Below are 26,550 nucleotides of genomic sequence, written 5' to 3' on the forward strand. Positions count from 1 at the left end.
CTGACCACCCGATACCGTTAGTCGCCTTTTACGACAAGCATAGTCGCCTTTTACGGCAAGCATGGGTTGATGTGACACTCTGCTATGGCTGTAGAATATGGCACACACCACACACAACTTCTTTACATCTGATGACATTTTTGTATGCATTGTTCCTACCACGATAACGTGTTGATTTGATTGTTAAAGTAAAATTATTAATAATGGTTAACATAAAGGCACCCACGGGTTGGGAACAAACAAGACAAGTACTACCTGGTGCAACTCATTTGACATCAGGAAAGTTATTCACGTGACATCGACAAGCTGCGAGTCCACAGTATGCATCATACAGTCGGTTACCATCGTTACAGAATTATCTCTTGACTTTATTGAACTGCATTCCACAGTTTATGTACAAAATTATTCATGACATGAAAAGATCACCAAACGTCAAAGTGGTAAAAGTCTGCGATATGCAAATGCCACATTAATAAGCAGACACGCTGTCGTAGAACTCAAATACCGTTCTTTAATAAATAAGACACATTTACACACATGCATTGTGCGACCCGGGAAATTCCGGGCATAGGTCTTCAGCAACCCATGCTTGACGTATTTTTAAAGCGACTATGCTTGTAGTAAGAGGTGACTATTATAACGGGATCGGGTCGTCAGGCTCGCTGATTTGGTTGAAGCATGTCATTGTATCACATCGATGCTCATGATGTCAATCACTGGATTGTCTGGTTGGTCCAGACTCGATTATTAACAGACCGCCGTCATATAGCTGGAATATTGCTGAGTGCGGCGTTAAACAGCAAACAAGACATGCATTATGCATACTAAATACTGCAGTGCCAGTTTACTGCCGCTTCGTCTAACCGGATCTAAAGCATTTTAAAGAGTTTGTTGCCGCTAATCTTTGGCAAAAATGGGGTGAACATCTTGCCATTTGGTGGGTTTGTAGTTTGCATCGCAGGGCTGTCTGTAATATTGTCAAATGTGTGCCATTTCATGGTCATGGATGAAGGTCGTACGCACAGGTTCAAGTGCTTCCAAACCAGATTTCCTGAAGGAACTGTTCTCAACTGATGGTGCTTTATTGCTTAATGCTGCAGTCAGCAATACTCCTCACTTCCAATGAGTGGTACACTAAATGCTGTAGCAAGGCTTTCCACGTGTAGCTGCACCACAGTCGAAACAGATGGGCATCAAATTACAAATGTTATTCAGGGCTCAACATGGAGGAAGGTAGATAATTACTGAATTGAAGGGAGATAATCATGAATTGACGTCAATATTTTTTTTCAGTTTTATGTCGCTTTACACCTCCATAAACGCAAAGACAATTTGAAGTCAAATTTTATAAAGAAACATGTCAGCAATGGTAATGCTCATTTAATCATTAACACAAAACACTGGACAACACCAATATATTGACAACCTTCAGGACAACAACACAAGCCTCGCCCACCCTGTTGTCAGTCAAAGAACAATAGTCAACAGTGGGCGTGCCCTTTTTTGTTAGGAGCTTTAAGGAAACGATCTTATAGCTAAACAAATGCCATGTATTTAAAAAGCATAAGACTTCACTCGGATACTTAATATGAGTACTAGAAGCCATATTCTAGGTAAAAAGTGTTCAGTCTAGTTGGTCTAACCATCCACAAGATAACACTTAAAATTACTGAAGTTGATGCTAAGAGCCAAGTTGTGGAAAGTTGAGTGTTTGGCACTAACTTTGTATGTTCAGAACCTTATATTTAGATATACCAATAACAGTTTTAAGATTGTTCAATGGTCAAATTGTGGTTACAATCAACATACATACCAAATTACCATGGTAACCTGCATACATGTGAAGTAATGGTCCAAACAGAGATGTAAAAATGAGGGGGTGTTGTTTAATGCTGTAATATTCCAGCTACATGGTGGCCTAAAAATAATAAAGTCTGGACCAGACAATCGCCTTTTTTACGACAAGCATGGGTTGTTGAAGACCTATTCTACCCGGGATCTTCACATGTCTGTTTATACTTACAATGTATTATCTCCAGAGTGTATTTGTGATTTCTGTTTCAGAAATATTGTCCAGGCCCGACTGTGTTATAGGTGTTTCAGAAAAAAAGGTACTGTAACATGTTTGCTTACATTGCTCAGTTACCCCTAGTTACACCCCTGTATACCCCACCCCAGCCAAGCCCTACCTCCCCCCACCCCACCCACCTGGTTCTCAGGTGGCATGGGCATGTGCATACCACTATGATGACAAACAAATATATTTGCAGATCCATGCACTGAGTGATTCTGCTAATGTAGAACTCATAGATCCACAGGCAACATGGTGGCCCAGTCATCTAAAACCTTTCTGTATGTACAGAGGCATGTCAGAGACCATTGATCATGGTCACAAATCACAGAATCGCTCTGCTAATGCTTCCAGGTTTGTCAGCATCATACCCAAGCTCCAGGTTTTTACCCAAGTGGTAACACACTGTTCAAGGTGGTGTTAAACCAGATTGCTCTCTCCCCCCTTCCTGTCTTCCCACATGCACTCACTCCTTCGTTTGTTTGTTTATTTGTTGCTTAACGCCGCACTCAGCAATATTCCAACTATATGACGATGGTCTGTTGGTTTGGTTTGTTGTAAAACGCCGCACTCAGCAATATTCCAGCTATATGACGGCGGTCTGTAAATAATCAAGGCTGGACCAGACAATCCAGTGATTGATATCATGAGCATCGATCCACGCAATTGGGATCGATGACATGCATCAACCAAGTCAGCGAGCCTGACCACCTGATCCCGTTAGTCGCCTCTTACAGCAAGCATGGGTTGCTGAAGACCTATTCTACCCCGGAATCTTCACCCGTCGACAATGGTCTGTAAATAATCGAGTCTGGACCAGACAATCCAATGATTAGCATCATGTGCCTCGATCCACGCATTTTTAAGTAAGTCAGCGAGTCTGACCACCCAATCCTGTTAGTCGCCTCTTACGACAAGCACAGTCGCCTGTTACGGCAAGCATGGGTCGCCTCCTTCATTTACTCACTATATCATTCCCACATTCACCAACTAATGAAGTGTTCCTGACACCAGCAAATGAATTTTAACATTAGTACTAACATTCCACACACAAAACTCCACATCCACAGTTTGGTATGGAAACCTTTTATTCTAACAATATGTTCAATACAAAAGACAACTGAACACTGACTATGGCATCTTCCGAGGTATGAGTGTCCACTTGCCTTTTTAGGCTTAAAAAAATAAAAGAAATGGTTCTCAGGCAATGTTTTTTTAAAATATAGTGCATGCGTGTGTGCCTGCGGGCAGTGTCTTCTTTATTTTTTTTTATTGTTCAAACTAGTATGTAACCAATAAACAATTGTGTACAATCAACCTGGTAAAAGGGCCTCCCTACATAAATGGAAAACAGTGTTTGACTATTGTTGACCTTGGAATATTTAGATTTTTTTTGTTTTTTGTAAAAATTGAAATAAAAACGAAACGTGCAGCGAACTTTATGATGATGCAGGCGGTGCCTGAGAACCAAGACTTATTTTTTTAGCCTTATCAAAGTCTTAAATTGCCTCGGGAAGATGTGACTACAGGTATAAGCAACATAATACTGTTATCATCCATGACTATCAAAGATTGGAGAATTCATCCCATCTCCACAAAACAAATCCAGTTAATCAAAGCAACTCACCATCCATATACATACATATATAGTCTAATAGGTTACATTCACCAAACCTTTAGTCAGCATTAGGCACTATGTCTTACACAGCATACAGAACCAACATCATGACATACCAGTGTATATGTCACTATATAAGACAGTAACATATAAAGAACAATGAAGAATGAAGCGTGTTTCATTTCACGATAAAACATTGTTCTATCATGACGTCATTTCGGGAGATTCGAACATGCACTCGCAACTTGATGATGTTGTAAAATGGACGACGTTATGTTTTTTAGAGGGGAGTGTCTAGTGAGTTGTTCCCCATAGATGCAGCTGGGCAACGTAGATAAGCCCAATGATCGAACAATCGTATACAAAAGTGGGAGAGACATGTCAATCGGAATAGGGAGAAAAGGTTCAGATAATCAACATGAATAATGTGAGAGTATGTGGGAAAGATAAAATTTAACCCCCCTGTTTATAAAATGGACTTGTCCGACATTGCCAGGTCGGTTTCTATTCAGGAAGTAATCAGTATTTAAATACGAGTAAATATCTTTAAAGCTTGTACATTTTATTAACATTCTTAAAGAGGCTGTACAATATATTAATATCTCATATAAGAAGTAAACAACTTTGTTGTTGTTTATCGTACCATAAAACACTGCAGGAAGGATAAACCACTCACGGCTGCACCCCTTATGGTTTATTCTCCCTGCAGTGCTTTATTGTACAAAAAACAACTCCCACTCAGTGTTTATTTCTTAAATAATAATTGGCACTGAATGTAGGTCGGACACACTGGTGTATATGTAACTTTATAATGATTAGCACTGAATGTAGGTCAAAACCTATCTACTGCATGTATTCCTTTGCTGTCATAGTCTGGTGTTAACAGCACAGGCAGATTGTAAACAACAGTTCACAGAGGGTCTCTGGATCAGGGGATCATCTCAAAAACTTTTAGGTCAATTTCTAGACAAAACAATATAGAATCTAGAATAAACCATCTACTAAAACAATGAAACAATATGCTGATCGTCCTTAATGGCTCAAACACTGCTTACTTTGTCTGCAAACTCAAGTTTATTTATGTATAACAAATAATCAGTGATTATTAAAATATCACACCTAGACCTAAACTTGGAAATGTGTACCACAAGTAAATGCTTCGCCCGTCTTTAAGGGATTGCTGAAAGAGACCCGTCAATTATCGGAGTCTAGCCCTCAATAAGTTGAGACCTGGGTATAAGAAGTTTCCTATATAACCCTTTAGACGGACAAATGTGAAATATGAATATGATCAAATTTTACAGAAAAATTTAAATAAAAAATAGAAAAAGAAAAATTCAACATATCTTATTTTTTGTCAAATTTAGGCATTTGTGCAAAAACCTCTTTTTTTTTTCTGATGTATTCTAGAACTGAGATGTCCATTGCCGTCAAGGCTTGGTATTTATACATGACAGGGAGAGCAAAAACACTACTATAATACTGCAACAAGTCGTGTCAAAGAAGAAGAGCTTCATGTAAACAACAACAGCAACGTTAAATACTGGATTGGTCAATAGCAGGTAGAGATTCTTGCATAGGTGTTTGATGTAAAGTGAGTGAGTGAGTTGGGTTAAACGCCGCTCTAAACAGCATTACAGTTATATTGGGGCGTGTCAGCTTAATGTGGAAGGAAAGTGATGCAGGTCTCAGACGTTTACCACTTCGGTGAAACCCACTAGCACAGGTATGGTGCTGACAAACCTAGAAACATAATCGGGATTCGAACCAAAATCATAGGTTTCTGGCGTGCCCAAGGGACGCAACTCTGCACAGCGAATCATGGCGCCTTAGACGACTGGGCCACCCGTGCCCCCTGTTTGATGTAAAGATATCACAAAAACAAAGTGGTGTCATTTACCCTTTTCAAGTAAAACAACTTTCAGGTTAATACCATGGAGTATTATAGCACTTGAAATATAATTAGATTCAGATCCAACAGTTGATATCACACAATGCTACTATGGTGACAGAGACACCTGCTCATTAATGCTGTTTTGATAATACCTTCCAAACCACTACATATTTCCTTGAATATAAAGAACTGAGTTACAGTGTTTCCACTATTTGACACCGGGCCCCCAATACACACTGGGTCATACAGTCTGTCAACAAAAAAAAGCCGGGTCTCTTACTAATACTGTGATATGTTGGCAATTATTCATGACTGTTTCCTGCAATTTTGCCCTTTTATGACTGAAGAATTTGGGATTTCGTAAGGTAGGTCAACGTCTCGTGATACTGCAGGGGAAAACAGTATGCAGTTGCCATGACAAGACGAAGATTGTCGGTGGATGTCTAACAGCAAGTTCTACCTGATTTAGACGACAGAAGGATGATAATTATCTGGCTTAAAACATGAAGGAGACCCTAGCAAAGAGACAAGATCTGCTAGAAGGGATGCAGTGGCCACGATCTTGGGCAGCTAAATCACAGGGCACATCATACGTTAATGGGAATGACTTAGGGCTGGGACGAGTAACTCGGGTACCCATAGGACTACCCGGACCCGTGGTTAGTCTGATATATTGTTCAGTGACAAAAATTATCTTGAACTCTATGGTTACACTACAAGTCACTGATGTTCGCATTTCTTTCTGACTATGCACCCATTCCTTCTGACTTTTGATCTGGTTGAATAAAGATAAAACTTAAGTCAGCTTCAGTGTATGCATGACCAGATCGTTTAATTCATGTATCTAAATACGTTTTGCCAGGGCTATGGTAAAATAAAATCCCAATCGGACATTTTGTACCTATCTCTTGAGACCTACAGTGGGTACCCAAGGTCAGGTAATAACTGGGTAGTACATTTGGACTCGTTCCAGCCCTAGGGAATGTGCATAGTGGACACGTATCTCAAGTATGCAATTCATTAAAATACAAAATTACTTACTTGTTCAATAGCATGTTATGCAAAGGTTATATATTTGCAAACATGGCGACTGAACACTACCTGTGGATGTACAAAACAATTCTAAATACATAATGCTATATGCAGGTAAAATGACATCGTTTCAAACTTGTGCACCACTCCAAAAATATAAGATAAATTGTATAACAATAGCACTTTACTGTGACTAACAAGAAACATGAATATATTCAAACTATAAGTACTATGGTCAGAATAACAACAGCCACCTCACATCATAAGATCTTCAATCACAAAGTTTGTTAGAAACTGAGGCATCAAGGCTTCACATCCATCTCCATAGTTACAGACACTGCATATGGAATAACGGAGCCCTGGTCTGAAGCAAGTGAGGTAATATATAACATAAATATTGTGTATAATATGTAGATATTAAATACCATAACTTCAAAAAGGGCGGTACTAAACAACATTTCCCTTGACCTACTCTCCCAGACATTTCAGGGGGTGCCAACCCCCCTTTGGTACGCCTGATACCGATGCCAGGCCCTGTCAAATGGTACCTTGGTAATGCAATGCAGTCTATGAAATGTTTATCTCGTACGCAGATGTCAATATGCAATGTTGAAATTCATTTTGTCTTGTTTTTCTTGCAAAGAGTGACAAATCAATAAAATATATAGCTTATGAGAACGCATGGTCATGCATTCTATGTGAACATCCCAGCCTAATTTTCTTGTACCAGCTGTGTACACTGACATGACTCAAGAGTTCTTAAATTGGATGCCTAGGCAAATTAAGTGGTGTGTCGGATACACAAAGAGGTTGGGGTTGGTAACCTGATTTTGAACTTCAGTCCAGTACAACTGGAAAAGATGTATCGAAACATTGGGGAAACTATCTTCCTGATACAAAGTTTCAAGAATATCATAAATCTGTTCTTGTATCCATCCACTTCCATATTAATTATTATTATATATATAGAAGACTGATAATTTAATGCCTGGAAATTAACATTGTGCGTTAAGAAATATTGCTGAGATATTCACAACAAACGCTGACATTGACATTGTTTAAACAAACCCCTCAGCATCTGCATCTGCATCTGCATCTTCCCATTACGTGTACAGATATGTGTAAACCTCCAGCTCTTTCAAAATCAACATTTTGTAAAAAATAATAAAACTGATTCTTGTTTCTACCGTCTTGTAGAATCATTTCTTCTCAGCTTATGTCAAATCATACTCTTTTACATAAATTAACATAAATATCAAAATTTTCAACATACTATGTGAGGTAATGACCATTTTTGTTTGGGTTGATTAATTTGGTTTATAATACAGATTTTACTGGAGAGGTGCATTACCCTGGTTTTGGAAGCAAACATTTTTATCTTTGGAAACATTTGTGTAAATGTGTCAAAACACTAGAACAACTCACCTAGTGATATGTCTTAAACAAAACAAGCACGAAATACTCATATCCCTCGCTAACACCGCTATTTTCAGTCTAAGTCAAAGTCATTGCTATGGAAACCAATTTTTAAAAAAAAATTTAAATCCCAAACTACCAAAAGGCATCAGTTCACCAATAGACCTATCCATGTGCCAAGTTTGGTTAAGATATCTCTCATGATCTTTGAGTTCTGTCCGGAAACAAAACGTGACGGACAGACGGACAGCACCCATTCCTATATTCCCCTTCCATTTTGTGGCGGGGATAATAACACAACTACCAAGAGTATATTGCTTTGCAGATTATCCAGCACTTGTAGGACTTATCACATATGTACCCTTCCCTTCCCACAAAGCAGCATCCCTTCTTGCATCCCCAGGGATAATAATATCCCGTATCATCTGGTTCTCATCTATGTGATATATAAGATATCAGTTACCTGAACACCGATTGGTTTATTCTTATTGGCATTATAAACATCACCTACACTTAAATATCATCAGTATCAAACTGCAACATTTCCTCGGAAAGAAAATATTGATGCTTACTCTTCATTCTATGAAACACTTACAAAATGTCAACCACAAAATGTCAAATCCTTCATATAGATAATCTGTCATGGCAAGAATCCCCATACTAACTATAGTAATATGAAAGAACTGCTATGTTAACTATGGTAATTTGAAAGAACTGCTATGTTAACTATAGTGATATGAAAGAATCCCCATATTATCTACAGTAATATGAAAGAACTGCTATGTTAACTATAGTAATATGAAAGAACTGCTATATTAACTATAGAATATGAAAGAATCCCCATATTATCTATAGTAATTTGAAAGAACTGCTATGTTAACTATAGTGATATGAAGGAACTGCTATATTAACTATAGTAATATGAAAGAACTGCTATATTAACTATAGTGATATGAAAGAATCCCCATATTAACTATAGTAATTTGAAAGAACTGCTATGTTAACTATACTGATATGAAGGAACTGCTATATTAACTATAGTGATATGAAAGAATCCCCATATTAACTATAGTAATTTGAAAGAACTGCTACGTTAACTATAGTGATATGAAAGAATCCCTATATTAACTATAGTAATTTGAAAGAACTGCTATGTTAACTATAGTGATATGAAGGAATCGCCATTGTAAGTACAGTAATATGAAACAATTGCCATAGTAACTATAGTAATATGGAAGAATAAGGTGATATATAACCAAGTTTGGTAACAGCCAGGTGAGATAATGTTATCACTCGATTACACTTCATCATGAACGGCAACTCACATTAATGGTAAGATATTCTTGGCAAGAAAAATCATGAAGCGATCTAAGCCTTGTACTTCCACCTTCATTCAGTATCATGCTCTTATCAACTCCAGCCTAACGGAAATCTGCAGTCCTCAAATTGGGGCTCTGATCCATCACTTGACCTGTCACATGACACACCACAGATTTACAAAGATGTAGCGTTAAAAACATGTCAGATTCTACATTCTTGATAAACCTCAACATGATACTTCCACCTAAGAAAGAAGTATACTCACCACCAAAAGAAACGCGAACCATAGAAACATATAGAGAAGTACGTACGTTAAGAAGAGATGTTGCCAATGTGTACCACTTAATGACAAAACTAGTCTAGTGTTACCACTGTGTCTGTATTCTTATCACGATGTGCTACACAGGATTTTCAAACTCTACACGCCAATCATGCACGAGACAAATGGCACTCTCAAGTCATGGATCTATGTTGTCACATGTGAAGCGTTCATGGGCGTCGGTACACACAACTTGACAGTATGTTCGTTTGTGCTTCAAACCAATCTAAGATCTCTTGAATGTGAGTAAATCTTCATATATTAATTCATGTATGGTATTCATGTTTCTTTTATCGGTGAATATATTATTTCTGGGTAGAGAGTGTACCAGATGTCCTTCACTCTAGAAAATAGTGCTATCCTAACACACATTACAGTAATCTGATCTTCTCGGTGCCTTGAATGCCCTCCTGGTTGAGGCGGGACATGATGGGCTGGTACACATTCCTGGACAGTGGTATGACGATGCCCTTCTCCTGAATCTCGCCTGGAAAATATTGCAGCACTCATAAATACACAACTCTTGTATGGCACCATGTCAAAACATGTTCACATGAGAGCAAAACCGATGAGTTCTGAACTGTGCCAACTGTAGTCTTGTAGTGAGTGAGTGAGTTTAACACCGCTTTTACTAGTATTCCAGTTATGTCGCAGCGTGTCAGCTTAATGTGGGAGGAAAGCCTGAAGTGGAAAGGTCTCAGATGGTTACCACTTCGGTGAAACCCATGAGCATGGGTATGGTGCTGACAAACCTAGAAACATAATGGGGCGAACCGGAATTCAAAACCACAATCATAGGTTTCTACATTTAGCAATATTCCAGCTATATGACGGTGGACTGTAAATAATCAAGTCTGGACCAGACCATCCAGTGATTGATAGCATGAGCATCGATCCCTGAATTGGGATATGTACGATGACATGCATCAAGCAAGACAGCGAGCCTGACCACCTGATCCTGTTAGTCGCCTCTTACAACATGCATAATCGCCTTTTGCAGCAAGCATTGGTTGCTGAAGACCTATTCTACCCTGGATCTTCACGGGTCTGTCTTGGTATTACCTCTGAGTACACCTCAGCTCTCACTCGCTCACTCACTCTACCTGACTGTACAGCGCTGACCTTCCATGATCCTTTTGTTGTTGATGCGACTCCATCTCACCTCACCCTCACCGCATACTCACTGACTGACCCAGTGACTGACTCACTGACTGACCCACTGACTGACCCACTGACTGACTCACTGACTGGCCCACTCACTGACTCACTGACTGACTCACTGACTGACCCAGTGACTGACTCACTGACTGACCCACTGACTGACCCACTGACTCACTCACTGACTGACCCACTCACTGACTCACTCTACCTGACTGTACAGCACTGACCTTCCATGATCCTCTTGGTGTTGATGCGACTCCATCTCACCTCACCCTCACCACATACTCACTGACCCACTCACTCACTCTGCCTGACTTTATAACACTGACCTTCCAGGATCATCTTGGTGTTGATGTGACTCCACCTCACCTCACCTCATCTCACCTTACGCTCACCTCACCCTCACTGACTGATTCACTCACTGACCTACTCACTCACTCACTCACTCACTCTGCCTGACTTTACAGCACTGACCTTCTAGGATCATCTTGGCGGCGATGGCCGTGGGTAGCCCGACAGTCTTAGCCATGGCGGAGTAGCCTCCCTGGTCTCCATACACCACCAGGTTGAGCTGCCGCTGCTCCAGGGATCCATCTGGCCACGAGATGCCGATGTCGTGACGCATCAGTAGCAGGTCACGCTCCATTGGGCCTGGAAGGGTGATGATTCAATGTTGTCGACAGATTTTTAAGTGTTTACACAATGCATTCTGTGGGGTTTAGAATCACTATCTTATACAAAATGTAAGTATCATTACTAATACTAAGTTCCAGTACTTGTGAATTCTCCAAGAATTCCATATTCTGCTCAGTGTTTCCACATTCTGTTCACTGTCTCCACATTCTGCTCAGTGTTTCCATATTCTGATCAGTATTTCCACATTCTGATCAGTGTTTCCATATTCTGATCAGTGTTTCCATATTCTGATCAGTGTTTCCATGTTCTGATCAGTGTTTCCATATTCTGATCAGTGTTTCTATATTCTGATCAGTGTTTCTATATTCTGATCAGTGTTTCCATATTCTGATCAGTGTTTCCATATTCTGATCAGTGTTTCCATGTTCTGATCAGTGTTTCCATATTCTGATCAGTGTTTCCATATTCTGATCAGTGTTTCCATATTCTGATCAGTGTTTCTATATTCTGATCAGTGTTTACATATTCTGATCAGTGTTTCCATATTCTGATCAGTGATTTCATTTTCGGATCAGTGTTTCCATATTCTGATCAGTGATTTCATATTCGGATCAGTGTTTCCATATTCTGATCAGTGTTTCCACATTCTGATCAGTGTTTCCACATTCTGCTCAGTGTTTCCATATTCTGATCAGTGATTTCATATTCTGCTCAGTGTTTCCATATTCTGATCAGTGTTTCCATATTCTGCTCAGTATTTCCACATTCTGCTCAGTGTTTCCATATTCTGCTCAGTGTTTCCATATTCTGATCAGTATTTCCACATTCTGATCAGTGTTTCCCTATTCTGATCAGTGTTTCCACATTCTGTTCACTGTTTCCATATTCTGCTCAGTGTTTCCATATTCTGCTCAGTGTTTCCATATTCTGCTCACTGTTTCCACATTCTGCTCAGTGTTTCCACATTCTGCTCAGTGTTTCCATATTCTGTTCACTGTTTCCATATTCTGCTCATTGTTTCCACATTCTGTTCACTGTTTCCATATTCTGCTCAGTGTTTCCATATTCTGCTCACTGTTTCCATATTCTGCTCACTGTTTCCACATTCTGCTCACTGTTTCCATATTCTGATCAGTGTTTCAATATTCTGATCAGTGTTTCCATATTCTGCTCACTGTTTCCACATTCTGCTCACTGTTTCCACATTCTGATCAGTGTTTCCATATTCTGATCAGTGATTTCATATTCTGATCAGTGTTTCTATATTCTGATCAGTGTTTCCATATTCTGATCAGTGTTTCCATGTTCTGATCAGTATTTCCACATTCTGCTCAGTGTTTCCATATTCTGCTCAGTGTTTCCATATTCTGCTCAGTGTTTCCATATTCTGCTCATTGTTTCCACATTCTGCTCAGTGTTTCCACATTCTGCTCACTGTTTCCATATTCTGATCAGTGTTTCCATATTCTGATCAGTGTTTCCATATTCTGCTCACTGTTTCCATATTCTGCTCAGTGTTACCATATTCTGCTCACTGTTTCCATATTCTGCTCACTGTTTCCACATTCTGCTCACTGTTTCCATATTCTGATCAGTGTTTCAATATTCTGATCAGTGTTTCCATATTCTGCTCACTGTTTCCACATTCTGCTCACTGTTTCCATATTCTGATCAGTGTTTCCATATTCTGATCAGTGTTTCCATATTCTGATCAGTGTTTCCATATTCTTTTCACTGTTCCCATATTCTTTTCTGTGTTTTCGTTCTCAGCTAGAGACCAGATGTTAACCCATAAAATATGGCTGACACATGAAAATATGGCTGGTGGTAAAAGGGTACACCTTCTGAGTTGTAAGCATTATTGGACATTCTTCAGTTAGCCCTAACTTCCTAAATTAACCACATATTCATTCTGAGAGTAATCATCAACTCCACCACATCCCGCTCGTCAGTGGAACCCGTCTTACCATAGGCCAGCCTCCTGGCTAGGTAGGAGCTGAAGGTGTCCATGGGGTTGCCCTTCTTCTCTATGATCTCATCCATTAGAAGGCCAAGTCTGAAACACAGAGAACATGGACGTCCTTGACCGTGTCCAGCAATTGTGTATCATGTCTGTGTAATCCTGTATTACGTACATCCAATTCTGTCCCATCACAGGCCAACAATGATTGAAAATTCAAAATCATATTTGTTGTTTAATGGTGCACTCAGGAATATTCCATCTATGTGTTAGCAACCTATCTGGACCAGACAATCCAGTGATTGATACTATGAGCAACGATCCACACAGTCAGTGAGTGAGTGAGTGAGTGATTATGGTTTTACGCCGCTTTTAGCAATATTCATGTAATATCACAGCAGGGGACACCGAAATGGGCTTTACACATTGTACCCATGTGGGGATTCGAACCCGGGCCTTCGGCGAGACAAGCGAACGCTTTAACCACCTCCCTACCTGATGATAGTGTCAAGCATGTGCTTGTTACGCCCCAACTTCTCATACACCAGGTCCTTCAGACTGTCCTCAAATATGTCATGTGACTTGCCGAACATGTTGCTCATAAAGCCCTTCTGCAAAACATAAAACATGTATTTTGTAACATACTTTACGTAAATCAAATCCAAAGTACATACATCTCTGAAAACATTGTTCCCAGGATCACCATGGGTACGTTGTTCTTATCTTTGACAGATCCACGGGAAACAAATGACCAATGCATAATCAACATTCTGGTTACATTAATTATCTTCTTATCAACCAATGTGGCGTGACCCCATGTGACCCCAAATGACCTACCATGTGATATGACACCATTACCTATCCATGAGATGACCCCATATGACCTATCCATGTTATATGACTGTGTACAACCTATCTGTGTTATGACCAACCATCTCCCAGCCCCAATGTGATATGACCCTGTATGACCTACCCATGTGATAAGACCCCTTATCACCTACCTGTATGATATGACCAACCATCCCCCAGCCCGAATGTGATACAACCTGTTTAACCTACCAATGTCATATGACTGCAGAGCTCCAGATAAGCTTTTGGTGTTGTGGGTATTTTACCCATGCATTTTAAAATCATTGGGTATCAGTAATTCTGTCTGGGTATTCAAATTTCTGTTACCCACTAGTTTTTACACATGTGGGTATTTAAGTTAAATATTTAAAACCACTATACATCTAGTCCCTGCAAACTGGTGTCGTGTGGGTTCGAGAGCTTTATACCACGATACTTCCACAAGAAAGTGTGATGGCAAATGATCATGATGTAACTGTCATCTTGGAGTTTGGCAAGGTTGACGGAATGCCCGTTTATAATTTCAAAATAAGTTGCTGATTTGCTAATCGAATACACAGGGTTACTTCACAATATTTTGATGATACGCACAAGTTATATTTATGTAGCGTACCTGTAATGTTCGTTGCGTATTTGATACTCTTGGATTTTATTTTACTGCGTATTTCTGCATTTCTGATGCGTATTTTACGCAGATACGCAGCTTATCTGGAGCTCTGTGACTGTGTATGGCCATGCTGTGTGATATGACCGACCATCCCCCAGCCCCAATTTGATACAACCCTCTATGACCTAGCCATGTGATAATACCCCTTATGACTTACCATGTGATATGACCCCCTATGACCTACCCATGTGATATGACCCCTTATGACCTCCCCATGTGATATGACCCCATATAACATACTCATGTGATATGACTCCCTATGACCTACCCATGTGATATGACCCCTTATGACCTCCCCATGTGATATGACTCCCTATGACCTTCCCATGTGATATGACCCCCTATGACCTTCCCATGTGATATGACCCCATATAACATACCCATGTGATATGACTCCCTATGACCTACCCATGTGATGTCTGGTCCACCAGGATGCAGTGAAGGATGAGGCTCCAAGTCCATCAGCCCAAGCTGCATCAAACCCTTGATGGCTGTGCTGTAACCCTGCAGTCAATGGAATCCTGAGTTACTGACTACATTGGCTGTTAATTCCACTGTGTACAAACAGAATGACAGCTGACACTGGAGATTATATATATTATATCATGCATAACTCTGCTGCTTCATGTCCATAACACCAGAGTCTGCCTGCTGCCTACTGCCTACTGCCAACTGCCTACTGCCTACACTGTCTTGATGTTTACTTGTGTCTGTCAGTATCCTGAAGCAAATACATTTAGTGAGTGTGACACAAGTCCTTGCCTCACATACTATGCTCCTGAGAAAATAGTTATGTCATATTATCCCTAGGCACAGTTCCTTTACCACAAATATACTCTTGAGCACAAATTTACGTAACCATTACCTCAAATATCATGCGTTCAGAGCACAGTGCCCTTACTTCTAATATCATGCTAAGCACACATTTATGAACTATCCCTGGCCACCGTGCCTTCACCCCATATTACCTCTTATCTCATGTTCCTCCAAACCCTCATTTGACCTCATAATACCATTACATAATACCATAGTTCTATCATATGTGATACCACCTGGGGGACACTTTACCTCATACACTTTATCTCATACCTGAAGGTGTATCTGAGCACTTTATCTCATACTTGAAGGGATACCTGAGCTCTTTATCTCATACCTGAAGGTGTATCCGAGCACTTTATCTCATACCTGAAGGTGTATCTGAGAACTTTATCTGATACTTGAAGGGACACCTGAGCACTTTATCTCAAACATGAAGGTGTTCCTCAACACTTTATCTCATACATGAAGGTTTTCCTGAGCAGTTTATCTCATACATGAAGGTGTTCCTCAACACTTTATCTCATACATGAAGGCGTCCCTGAGCAATTTATCTCATACATAAAGGTGTACCTGAGCACTTTATCTCATACATAAAGGCGTACCCGAGCACTTTATCTCGTACTTGAAGGTGTACCTCGTATTTGATACATGGGGCACACTTTACCTCATATCTGACAATACACGGGGCACACTTTACCTGGTATCTTATGGTGCCCCTGAGCACAGTATTGGCAGATTCAATACCATATTTGTTGATGTAGGCTGTAGAGTCTCTGTTAGGGAAGCCCTCCAGGTTGAACCCCGGCATGAAGTGGAGGGGCTCCACTGCCTCCAAGAGGCCTCCCCCGGGTGACACCTCCACCATCTGCAGCAGGGAACACCTCGCCATATGTTTTAAATGTATCAATGAATGCAGCACTGACAACAAAACTAGAAACTATCACTATAACATATTTCATCATATTAAAACACAATCGTTTTTATATGAAATAGGAATATCTACAAACTTTAAAAGTTACTTCTGCAATGACGAATCTGAGATGCTGGAGCATCTCTTCTATGATTGTCATAAAGTTGGAAATTTTACTAATCAATGTCAAACTTGGTGTGAAACACAAATCGATACTTGTGTATGAGTCACAAAACAGTCTTCTCAACCAGAGCTTTCTACTTTATCACTTATTCATGATTATAAAGAATTACATATATACATGCAAATATAAGGAAACTAACTTGAATATCATTCAGCTGCAGAAAATGATAAAACAAATTAATAATATTAAAAAATTCCTACATGGGTGCTATAAGACATTTCAAATGAAATGGTCATTATTGCTGCATTTTTAGAAACTTTGTGTTTCTTTTGGCGGTGATTAGTTTAGGAACATAAAATTTATAATAATATCATAATAATATTTAGATAAAGATTTGAGGACATCCCCTTATGGGTCATGTCAGAATGACCTTTCATCCGACCAATCAAAGCGTCGCTTACCAGATCAAGGAAGTGACAGTCGGAATGTATTTTCTGATCATGCAACCTCGAAAATGTTAACACAGGGTATTCCGAACGACAGTTACAGCCCGTACGACTGATTTCGTCAAAATTATTGTGTATCACTCGCTTCCGTGGGATAGACATTTGAACAGAGGAGGCACTGCACAGTACGTGGGAAGCACTGCCATAGAATCTCAACCATATATTAGACATCCCGGAATGTTCGTTTGAGCAGTTTTCAAAATTTTAATCGAGAACTGTGTCAACATATTTTTCAAGCGTAGTCTGAAATGGAAGTTGCCAGGTTAAAACAAGTGCCGTAAAGCTTGAGTAAGCTGCTTTCTAATTGGATGATGTCAAATTCTTGTTAGTCAATTTCAGTGGTTGGTCAAAGTTCATGAAAGGTCGTTCTGACGTGACCCCTAATGGGATGTCCTCAGATCTTTGTTTAGCGGCAGCGAAAACTTAGGTCTGATTTTAATGAGATTGGATATTACATTTAGAAATAAATGTAATGTAAATTGGTGAATACAGCTGTAAATGGCCACTGCGGCAGACCTGTCTCCGAGTGCAGTATGACTTGGGTGTGTCCTTTTTTTCTTCTTTTTTTCTCTCTTTTTTCTCAGATAAATAGCCACGACATACATGTAGCCCATACACCCCCATGTGACCAGGGGGTGGTGGGACATTTTCAATCATTGGAAATAAAAGTAGGCGATATCATACAGTATGAAAAAGATAAGATAGATGAGAAAGTGGAAAGGAGGGAAGGTCCTTGACTCCAGATGCACATTTGTCTCATGCATTAGCGTGTACAGTTTGGAAATCTCATGCAGCATATCGTGATAAGAATAAAGACTCTCTGTGGTAACACTTTACTGATTGTTAGTTTTGTCATTTAACAATATACATTGGAAACATCTCTTCTTAATGTACATATTTCTCTATATGTTTCTATGGTTCACGTTTCTTTTGGTGGTGAACCTCTGAATATAATATGTAATATTTCTCAGTAAAATATCTATTATTTCTAACCGTAATATCTAATATTTCTAAATACAATCGTTAACAATTAACGTGGTGGTGTTTACACATTGGTGATGTAAACTGGCACATATTATTTTAGGTAGACATATTTTTGAAATTAATTTTCAAAAGATGAGTGAGTGAGTGAGTTGGGTTTAACGCTGCCTTTAACATTATTTCAGTTATATCATGGCGTGTCAGCTTAATGTTGGAGGAAAGCCCGAAGTGATGCAGGTCTCAGACGTTTACCACTTCGGTGAAACCCACGAGCACGGGTATGGTGCTGACAAACCTAGAAACATAATCAGAGCGAACCAGGATTCGAACCCACAATCATCGGTTTCTGGTGTGCCCAAAGGATGCAACTCTGCACAGCGAATCAGGGCGCCTTAGACGACTGGGACACCCGTGCCCCCTTCAAAAGATGAAGGGAGGGGGTCTGGGATCGGACCCATCAATTAAGGCTACATGTTTCACTCCAAGCAAGACGTAAACATTCCTACCTGTTTGTTTTTGATATATTTGGCCCCTGCGAGACAGTTCATCAAAACACCCCTTGGAAACCAACTGCAACAGTGAGAAAAATTCTCATTGACAAAGGAATCATTTTTAAATACTCTGTTGCTGGTAGCTAAGTTGAACATTTTCAACCTCTTTCCAGGTTTACTCTCATGATGAGAATAAGGTATTGGGGGACTATTATGGGTGGCAACAGTGACAACAGTCCCATAGTGGCAACAGTGACAACAGTGGCAACAGTGACAACAGTCGCATAGTGGCAACAGTGACAACAGTCCCATAGTGGCAACAGTGACAAGTCCCATAGTGGCAACAGTGACAATAGTGACAACAGTCCCATAGTGGCAACAGTGGCAACAGTGACAACAGTCCCATAGTGGCAACAGTGGCAACAGTGACAACAGTCCCATAGTGGCAACAGTGACAACTGTCCCATAGTGGCAACAGTGACAACATTCCCATAGTGGCAACAGTGGCAACAGTGACAACAGTCCCATAGTGGCAACAGTGACAACATTCCCATAGTGGCAACAGTGGCAACAGTGACAACAGTCCCATAGTGGCAACAGTGACAACAGTCCCATAGTGGCAACAGTGGCAACAGTGACAACAGTCCCATAGTGGCAACAGTGATAACAGTCCCATAGTGGCAACAGTGACAACTGTCCCATAGTGGCAACAGTGGCAACAGACCCATAGTGGCAACAGTGACAACAGTCCCATAGTGGCAACAGTGACAACAGTCCCATTGTGACAACATTCATAGTGCATGTCATTCTATCCCAAATACGTAGATCGATGCTCATGATATCAATCACTGGATTGTTTTGTCCAGACTCAATTACTACAGACCGCTGTCCTATGGCTGGAATATTGCTTAGTGCACTGTTAAACAACAAACAAACAAACAAACAATTGAAAGATTGAAGGAAAATCAAATAATTAATGTGTTGTGAACTTATTTACAAATATTTCACCTTCAGACGTTGCATTTCATTACTCAAAATTGTTGACTGAATTAATTTTCCTTGCACATTTTAGTTATTTCCTGTGAAACATACTAGGATAATGTTTCTTATTTTGTGGGGAGCAAAACATTAGACTTTCTATATATCTGATACTTACCTGAATTTATAGTGAAGGGGTGTGTCCGAATATTCAGGGGCAGGTAACCCCCCACACCAGGAAACATAGGAAGTGATCTGCACAACAGTAATTGGGAACACCCTCAATACAACAAAATTTTACAAGAGTTGGCAATTAAATATAAACTCATCCACAAAATGCCTCAAACAAAACATACACTGAAGAAAGGAAAAGAATATTGAAAGTGCTTCTAATTGTTTTGCATTTTTAAAAATATTTTTTTACTTTTAAACACTGTTGCTTACAGGTATATTCAAACGGAACTGAATTACATATGCAGAGAAATCGTTAGCTATCCATTCAGGAAAGTGTGGCTCTTTAACGTGATCTGTTTGATGTGGGAAGACAGTATGATCACAATGTAATATTCTGTAAACATCAAAAATCATAATGAAGTAAAAGATGCTGTATCTGACCTTTCCTCCATCGTTCCGGACCTCATCAAAGCACTGCATTGCCATCATGTGGTCAATGCCAGGGTCGACACCGATCTCGTTCATGATGGTCACACCTGCATCCACGGCACTGAAACACATGGCCCTCTCGATGAAGGTGAGGTGAGGTGAGGTGAGGTGAGGTGAGGTGAGGTGAGGTGAAATGGGGTTTGATGTCGCGTCCAAGATTATTGCACTTATATAGCGACGCGCATGTATGTGTGTGTGTTTGTGTGGCTGCTTGTACTAGTCTGGACTGATGCCGATTTATAGTGCTAGCTCACTGAGAAACCATGCCGCAGTTTAACATGAATACCCCACACAGACACAGTGTACTGACTCCGAGCCGACCAGTCCTCGTTTTAGCCCCTTAATGCTGAGCGCCAGACAGGGTAACAACAAGTACCATCTTTTAACGTCTTTAGGTATGACAAACCCCAGACCTTCTGCTCTCTGGGCGGACGCTCTACCACTAGACCACGGAGGCGGTCTTGTCAGTGAAGGAGTAAGTGAATGTTACTCTGCAGTGACCACCATATTCCAGCTACTTCAACTGCCTACACATAATCAGTCATTTCTGACTATTCTGACTAGGGGTACAGGAAACCTCATCCTCTATTGTCCAGGCAACTATATCTCCACTCTATTACAACAAGCATAAAATACTCATATCCCCTGCCAATACCCACATTTTCAGTCAAAGTCAAAGTTGTTGCCATGGAAACTCAAAAAAAATAATTATGAAATATCCCAAATTATCAAAAGGGGGAATTGTGAACCTATTCTACACGGAATTCCCACAGGACGAGCATGGGGAATTGTGAACCTATTCTAACCAGAATTCCCACAAGTAGAAAAGCATGGGGAATTGTGAACCTATCAGCTGGATACTACATGTATCATAACTAGTTAACATGTAGAGAATTCCTTGATATTAAAGTAAGCTGGAATTATATGTACTCCTGATCTGCATCCATCAATTTAACATCAACACAGTGAGTGATGTTTAGAAAAGTCCAGTCACATACAAGAGACTATCTGGCCCAGCACACCAGTGGATAACAGCACAAGCTACAAGCAGTCACAATACTAAAGTCATGATTTTATCTTTCTCCGGGACATTATTTTTTTATAAGTTGAATAACGAATCCGCTGACACTATTTCCTTCAAAATTGGAAAAAAAATAATAATCTAAGTTTACACATATATTTTTCCCACCTACATGTCATACATTCAAAATCAGTTCGAGATTACTGTTTTATTAAAAATCATCTCTAAAACTGGTGATGCTCAAATTCTAGAGTTATGTCCCTTTTCTTGATGCACAAGAGAAAAAAAACCAAAACTTCCAGCAGACGGTGCTACAGATGGTGAATTTTTTATTTTTTTTCTTCTTCACCCCACACTGCCACCCCCCAATAATAATATGTAAAAGCATTCTGTGATCCAGTTTACAAAAAGAAGAAGCTGATGTCAGCTATTTTTATTTGCTCCTCCGACTTCAAACCTTGACAAAAAATATCTGTAATCCAACAATTCAAAAAATAATGTCCTGCTAATTGTGGACAGACATATACCTTTGATGGAGGTTCTGCATGGCTGGAGACACGTAGCTGGCTGTCACCATGTTCCGTTTGTGGTCAATACACAGCTTGGCAATGTCGGGGTGCAGCGCATACGGCAACAAGCTAAAAATGTCAAACTTCACTCAGAAACATCAAATACATGAAGATATTTAAGAAATAAATGATGAGTTGGAGCTACTTATCATACCGGTACAATTAAACCCTGGGAAAGCATACCATTGAGGGCTCCGTATGTCCACATGTGAACTCACATGACAACCATATCACCTGATAACCACCTGACAACCACACCCTTTTTATGCACCTGATAACCACATGACAACCGCACCCTTTTAATGCACCTGATAACACCTGACAACCGCACCCTCTTAATGCACCTGACAACCAGACCCTTAAATGCACCTGACAACGACACCCTTTTTATGCACCTGATAACCACCTGACAACTGCACCCTTTTTATGCACCTGATAACCACCTGACAACCGCACCCTTTTAATGCACCTGATAACCACCTGACAACGACACCCTTTTTATGCACCTGACAACCACCTGACAACCGCACCCTTTTAATGCACCTGATAACCACCTGACAACCGCACCCTTTTAATGCACCTAATAACCACCTGACAACCACACCCTTTTAATGCACCTGATAACCACCTGACAACCACACCCTTTTAATGCACCTGACAACTGCACCCTTTTAATGCACCTGATAACACCTGACAACCGCACCCTTTTAATGCACCTGATAACACCTGACAACCGCACCCTTTTAATGCACCTAATAACCACCTGACAACCACACCCTTTTAATGCACCTGATAACCACCTGACAACCACACCCTTTTAATGCACCTGACAACCGCACCCTTTTAATGCACCTGATAACACCTGACAACCGCACCCTTTTAATGCACCTGATAACACCTGACAACCGCACCCTTTTAATGCACCTAATAACCACCTGACAACCGCACCCTTTTAATGCACCTGACAACCGCACCCTTTTTATGCACCTGATAACCACCTGACAACCGCACCCTTTTAATGCACCTGATGACCACCTGACAACCGCACACTTTTTATGCACCTGACAACCACATCCTTTTAATGCACCTGATAACCACCTGACAACTGCACCCTTTTAATGCACCTAATAACCACCTGACAACCGCACCCTTTTAATGCACCTGACAACCGCACCCTTTTAATGCACCTGATAACCACACCCTTTTAATGCACCTGATAACACCTGACAACTGCACCCTTTTAATGCACCTAATAACCACCTGACAACCGCACCTTTTTAATGCACCTGACAACCGCACCCTTTTAATGCACCTGATAACCGCACCCTTTTAATGCACCTGATAACACCTGACAACTGCACCCTTTTAATGCACCTAATAACCACCTGACAACCGCACCCTTTTAATGCACCAGACAACTGCACCCTTTTAATGCACCTAATAACCACCTGACAACCACACCCTTTTAATGCACCTGACAACCGCACCCTTTTAATGCACCTGATAACACCTGACAACCGCACCCTTTTAATGCACCTGATAACACCTGACAACCTCACCCTTTTAATGCACCTAATAACCACCTGACAACCGCACCCTTTTAATGCACCTGACAACCGCACCCTTTTTATGCACCTGATAACACCTGACAACTGCACCCTTTTAATGCACCTAATAACCACCTGACAACCGCACCCTTTTAATGCACCAGACAACTGCACCCTTTTAATGCACCTAATAACCACCTGACAACCACACCCTTTTAATGCACCTGACAACCGCACCCTTTTAATGCACCTGATAACACCTGACAACCGCACCCTTTTAATGCACCTGATAACACCTGACAACCGCACCCTTTTAATGCACCTAATAACCACCTGACAACCACACCCTTTTAATGCACCTGACAACCGCACCCTTTTTATGCACCTGATAACCACCTGACAACCGCACCCTTTTTATGCACCTGATGACCACCTGACAACCGCACCCTTTTAATGCACCTGATGACCACCTGACAACCGCACACTTTTTATGCACCTGACAACCACACCCTTTTAATGCACCTGATAACCACCTGACAACTGCACCCTTTTAATGCACCTAATAACCACCTGACAACCGCACCCTTTTAATGCACCTGACAACCGCACCCTTTTAATGCACCTGATAACCGCACCCTTTTAATGCACCTGATAACACCTGACAACTGCACCCTTTTAATGCACCTAATAACCACCTGACAACCGCACCCTTTTAATGCACCTGACAACCGCACCCTTTTAATGCACCTGATAACCGCACCCTTTTAATGCACCTGATAACACCTGACAACTGCACCCTTTTAATGCACCTAATAACCACCTGACAACCGCACCCTTTTAATGCACCTGACAACTGCACCCTTTTAATGCACCTAATAACCACCTGACAACCACACCCTTTTAATGCACCTTACAACCGCACCCTTTAATGCACCTGATAACACCTGACAACGACACCCTTTTAATGCACCTGATAACACCTGACAACCGCACCCTTTTAATGCACCTAATAACCACCTGACAACCGCACCCTTTTAATGCACCTGACAACTGCACCCTTTTTATGCACCTGATAACCACATGACAACAGCACCCTTTTTATGCACCTGATAACCAACTGACAACCGCACCCTTTTTATGCACCTGATAACCACCTGACAACCGCACCCTTTTTATGCACCTGACAACCCCTTGACGACCATGACATGTTTACGCACCTGACGACCAAGTCATGTTCAGGGATAAGGCGTTGCAGGTCCTCCTGACTCCGCTGCACGTCCATCAACAAACAGTCCGCCGCCGGACATTTCTGACTGATGGCGTCAAGCTCCTCGCTGTATTGGGATGCCACAGTGACGTGTGTGGAGCTGTCGCGTAACAGGTAGTCTACCGCCGGGCCAGCAACATAGCCTGCACCAAGAAGCAGCACCCGTTTCTCAATGCCACTGGAGGTCCGCTGGGCCTTGTGACTTGCCCTGGACACCAGAAACAACAATCAACAGGTCATTAACAACATTCTGGAAAACAACACTCAAAGCACAGCCAAACAGAGCAAAGGGAGACAGATTATGAAATAAATCTACTTACAAATTTCAACAAGATGAATAAATTAGCAGTATTCTTTCTCAGTTTATACATTACAGTACAATGAGGTGTATGCCAAAAACCTTTTAACTGTTCAGCATTCGAAGAAAATTGGAATAATTATGGACAATTTTTAGCTGACCTTACAAGGCTCAATGACTTTTTACTGGAGACAGGTTTGGCTAAAGTTTCCACATTTTTTACCTATTGTTTAATCTTAATCTAACCTATTATTAGGATTACAGAACATAAATATTTAAAGCATATTACACAAGCAACACAGCCATCACGCAGCCAAGCTACACCATGCTGGAGGTGAACAACACATCTCATGATGTCGCCTCACACAATCTTCACAGAAACAAGAAGATTTTACTGCATCAATTATGTCACATATTATCTCACAAACATAAAGATCAGATGCCCAATTACTGTAAATCTTGAAATTAACGCGAGTGTGAATTAAATGCGAAAAATGGTCTTTGCTCGTGTTTTTAAACATCGCATATATATCAACAACAAGACATTTTGGATAGCAAAAATACCAACTTAGCCATACGCTGATGTATTCCAAACCACTGTTTAGCACTTGTATATAAAGTATATAAACAATGTCATTCAAACACTAATTACGTCCTGTGAATTGTCACTGCTGGGGTCAAGACAAGAGTTCTACTCACTTATGTCATCACTGATCACACCTGCAAGTCCAGACAGACGCCACCCTTTGTTCTTTGCGACTGCGTCAAAGGCCGACACGAGCCAGCACGCATGTATTGTTTTTCCGGAAGTACTTTACTCAGCGCTAATAAGCAGTGCTATTTGGTGTGTGATTGGATTAATGTAAGGTTGGATTAAGGTGAGGATTCTAAACCTGACTGAGGACATCTTTAGATAGAAATCCACTGACGCTTGAGAGGTTGGGTGTCGCATTCATATTGAGTCGCACTTTTGGCTAGGGTCCAGTGGTCGCATTCTTTTGGAGACGCATTAATTTCACGATTTACAGTATTTAGTGAGTCAAAGTCAGAAATATTCCAGCTATATCATGGCCTACAAAAGAAGTGAGGGTCATATTTCTATAGTTAACCTTTACTGCTTCAGAATCTCCACATGAGGACAGGCATGGGATACTGGGGACCTTTTCTGCCCCAAAATCACCACGGGGAGAGAAGCATGGGATACTGGGGACCTTTTCTGCCCCAGAATCACCACGGGGAGACAAGCATGGGATACTGGGGACCTTTTCTATATTCCCACACAAATAACTGGTTCCAGGATAAGAACATTTCAAACTTACTTATTTATCAACAAGATTGTGTAATGTACACAGGGGTGCTGACAGTGGAAACAAGAAATTATAATACTTGTGTCAAATGTGTCAAGCAAGGTTAAGAAAGTGAAATGCACTTCT

The 26,550-nt window shown here is 40.7% G+C and overlaps 1 protein-coding gene across 1 annotated transcript in view; it reads right to left on the minus strand.

Moving 5' to 3' along the window:
• Positions 1-9,354: 9,354 nt before the first annotated feature.
• LOC139445553 (alpha-aminoadipic semialdehyde synthase, mitochondrial-like) overlaps positions 9,355-26,550 on the minus strand; it is a 31,952-nt gene continuing 14,756 nt past the window's right edge. The window contains exons 12-22 of the mRNA XM_071226699.1: positions 24,770-25,027; positions 21,964-22,074; positions 20,368-20,476; positions 19,931-20,007; positions 18,790-18,853; positions 16,460-16,627; positions 15,352-15,447; positions 13,923-14,038; positions 13,435-13,523; positions 11,306-11,482; positions 9,355-10,157 (exon numbers count right to left, since the gene is read on the minus strand). Coding sequence (XP_071082800.1) covers positions 10,042-10,157; positions 11,306-11,482; positions 13,435-13,523; positions 13,923-14,038; positions 15,352-15,447; positions 16,460-16,627; positions 18,790-18,853; positions 19,931-20,007; positions 20,368-20,476; positions 21,964-22,074; positions 24,770-25,027 — 1,381 coding nt within the window. The 3' untranslated portion in view covers positions 9,355-10,041. The remainder of the gene's footprint in view (positions 10,158-11,305; positions 11,483-13,434; positions 13,524-13,922; positions 14,039-15,351; positions 15,448-16,459; positions 16,628-18,789; positions 18,854-19,930; positions 20,008-20,367; positions 20,477-21,963; positions 22,075-24,769; positions 25,028-26,550) is intronic.

Source organism: Haliotis cracherodii, unplaced genomic scaffold (genome assembly GCF_022045235.1).
Source record: "Haliotis cracherodii isolate W230 unplaced genomic scaffold, xgHalCrac1.p SCAF_6, whole genome shotgun sequence".
Taxonomy (NCBI): Eukaryota; Metazoa; Mollusca; class Gastropoda; order Lepetellida; family Haliotidae; genus Haliotis; species Haliotis cracherodii.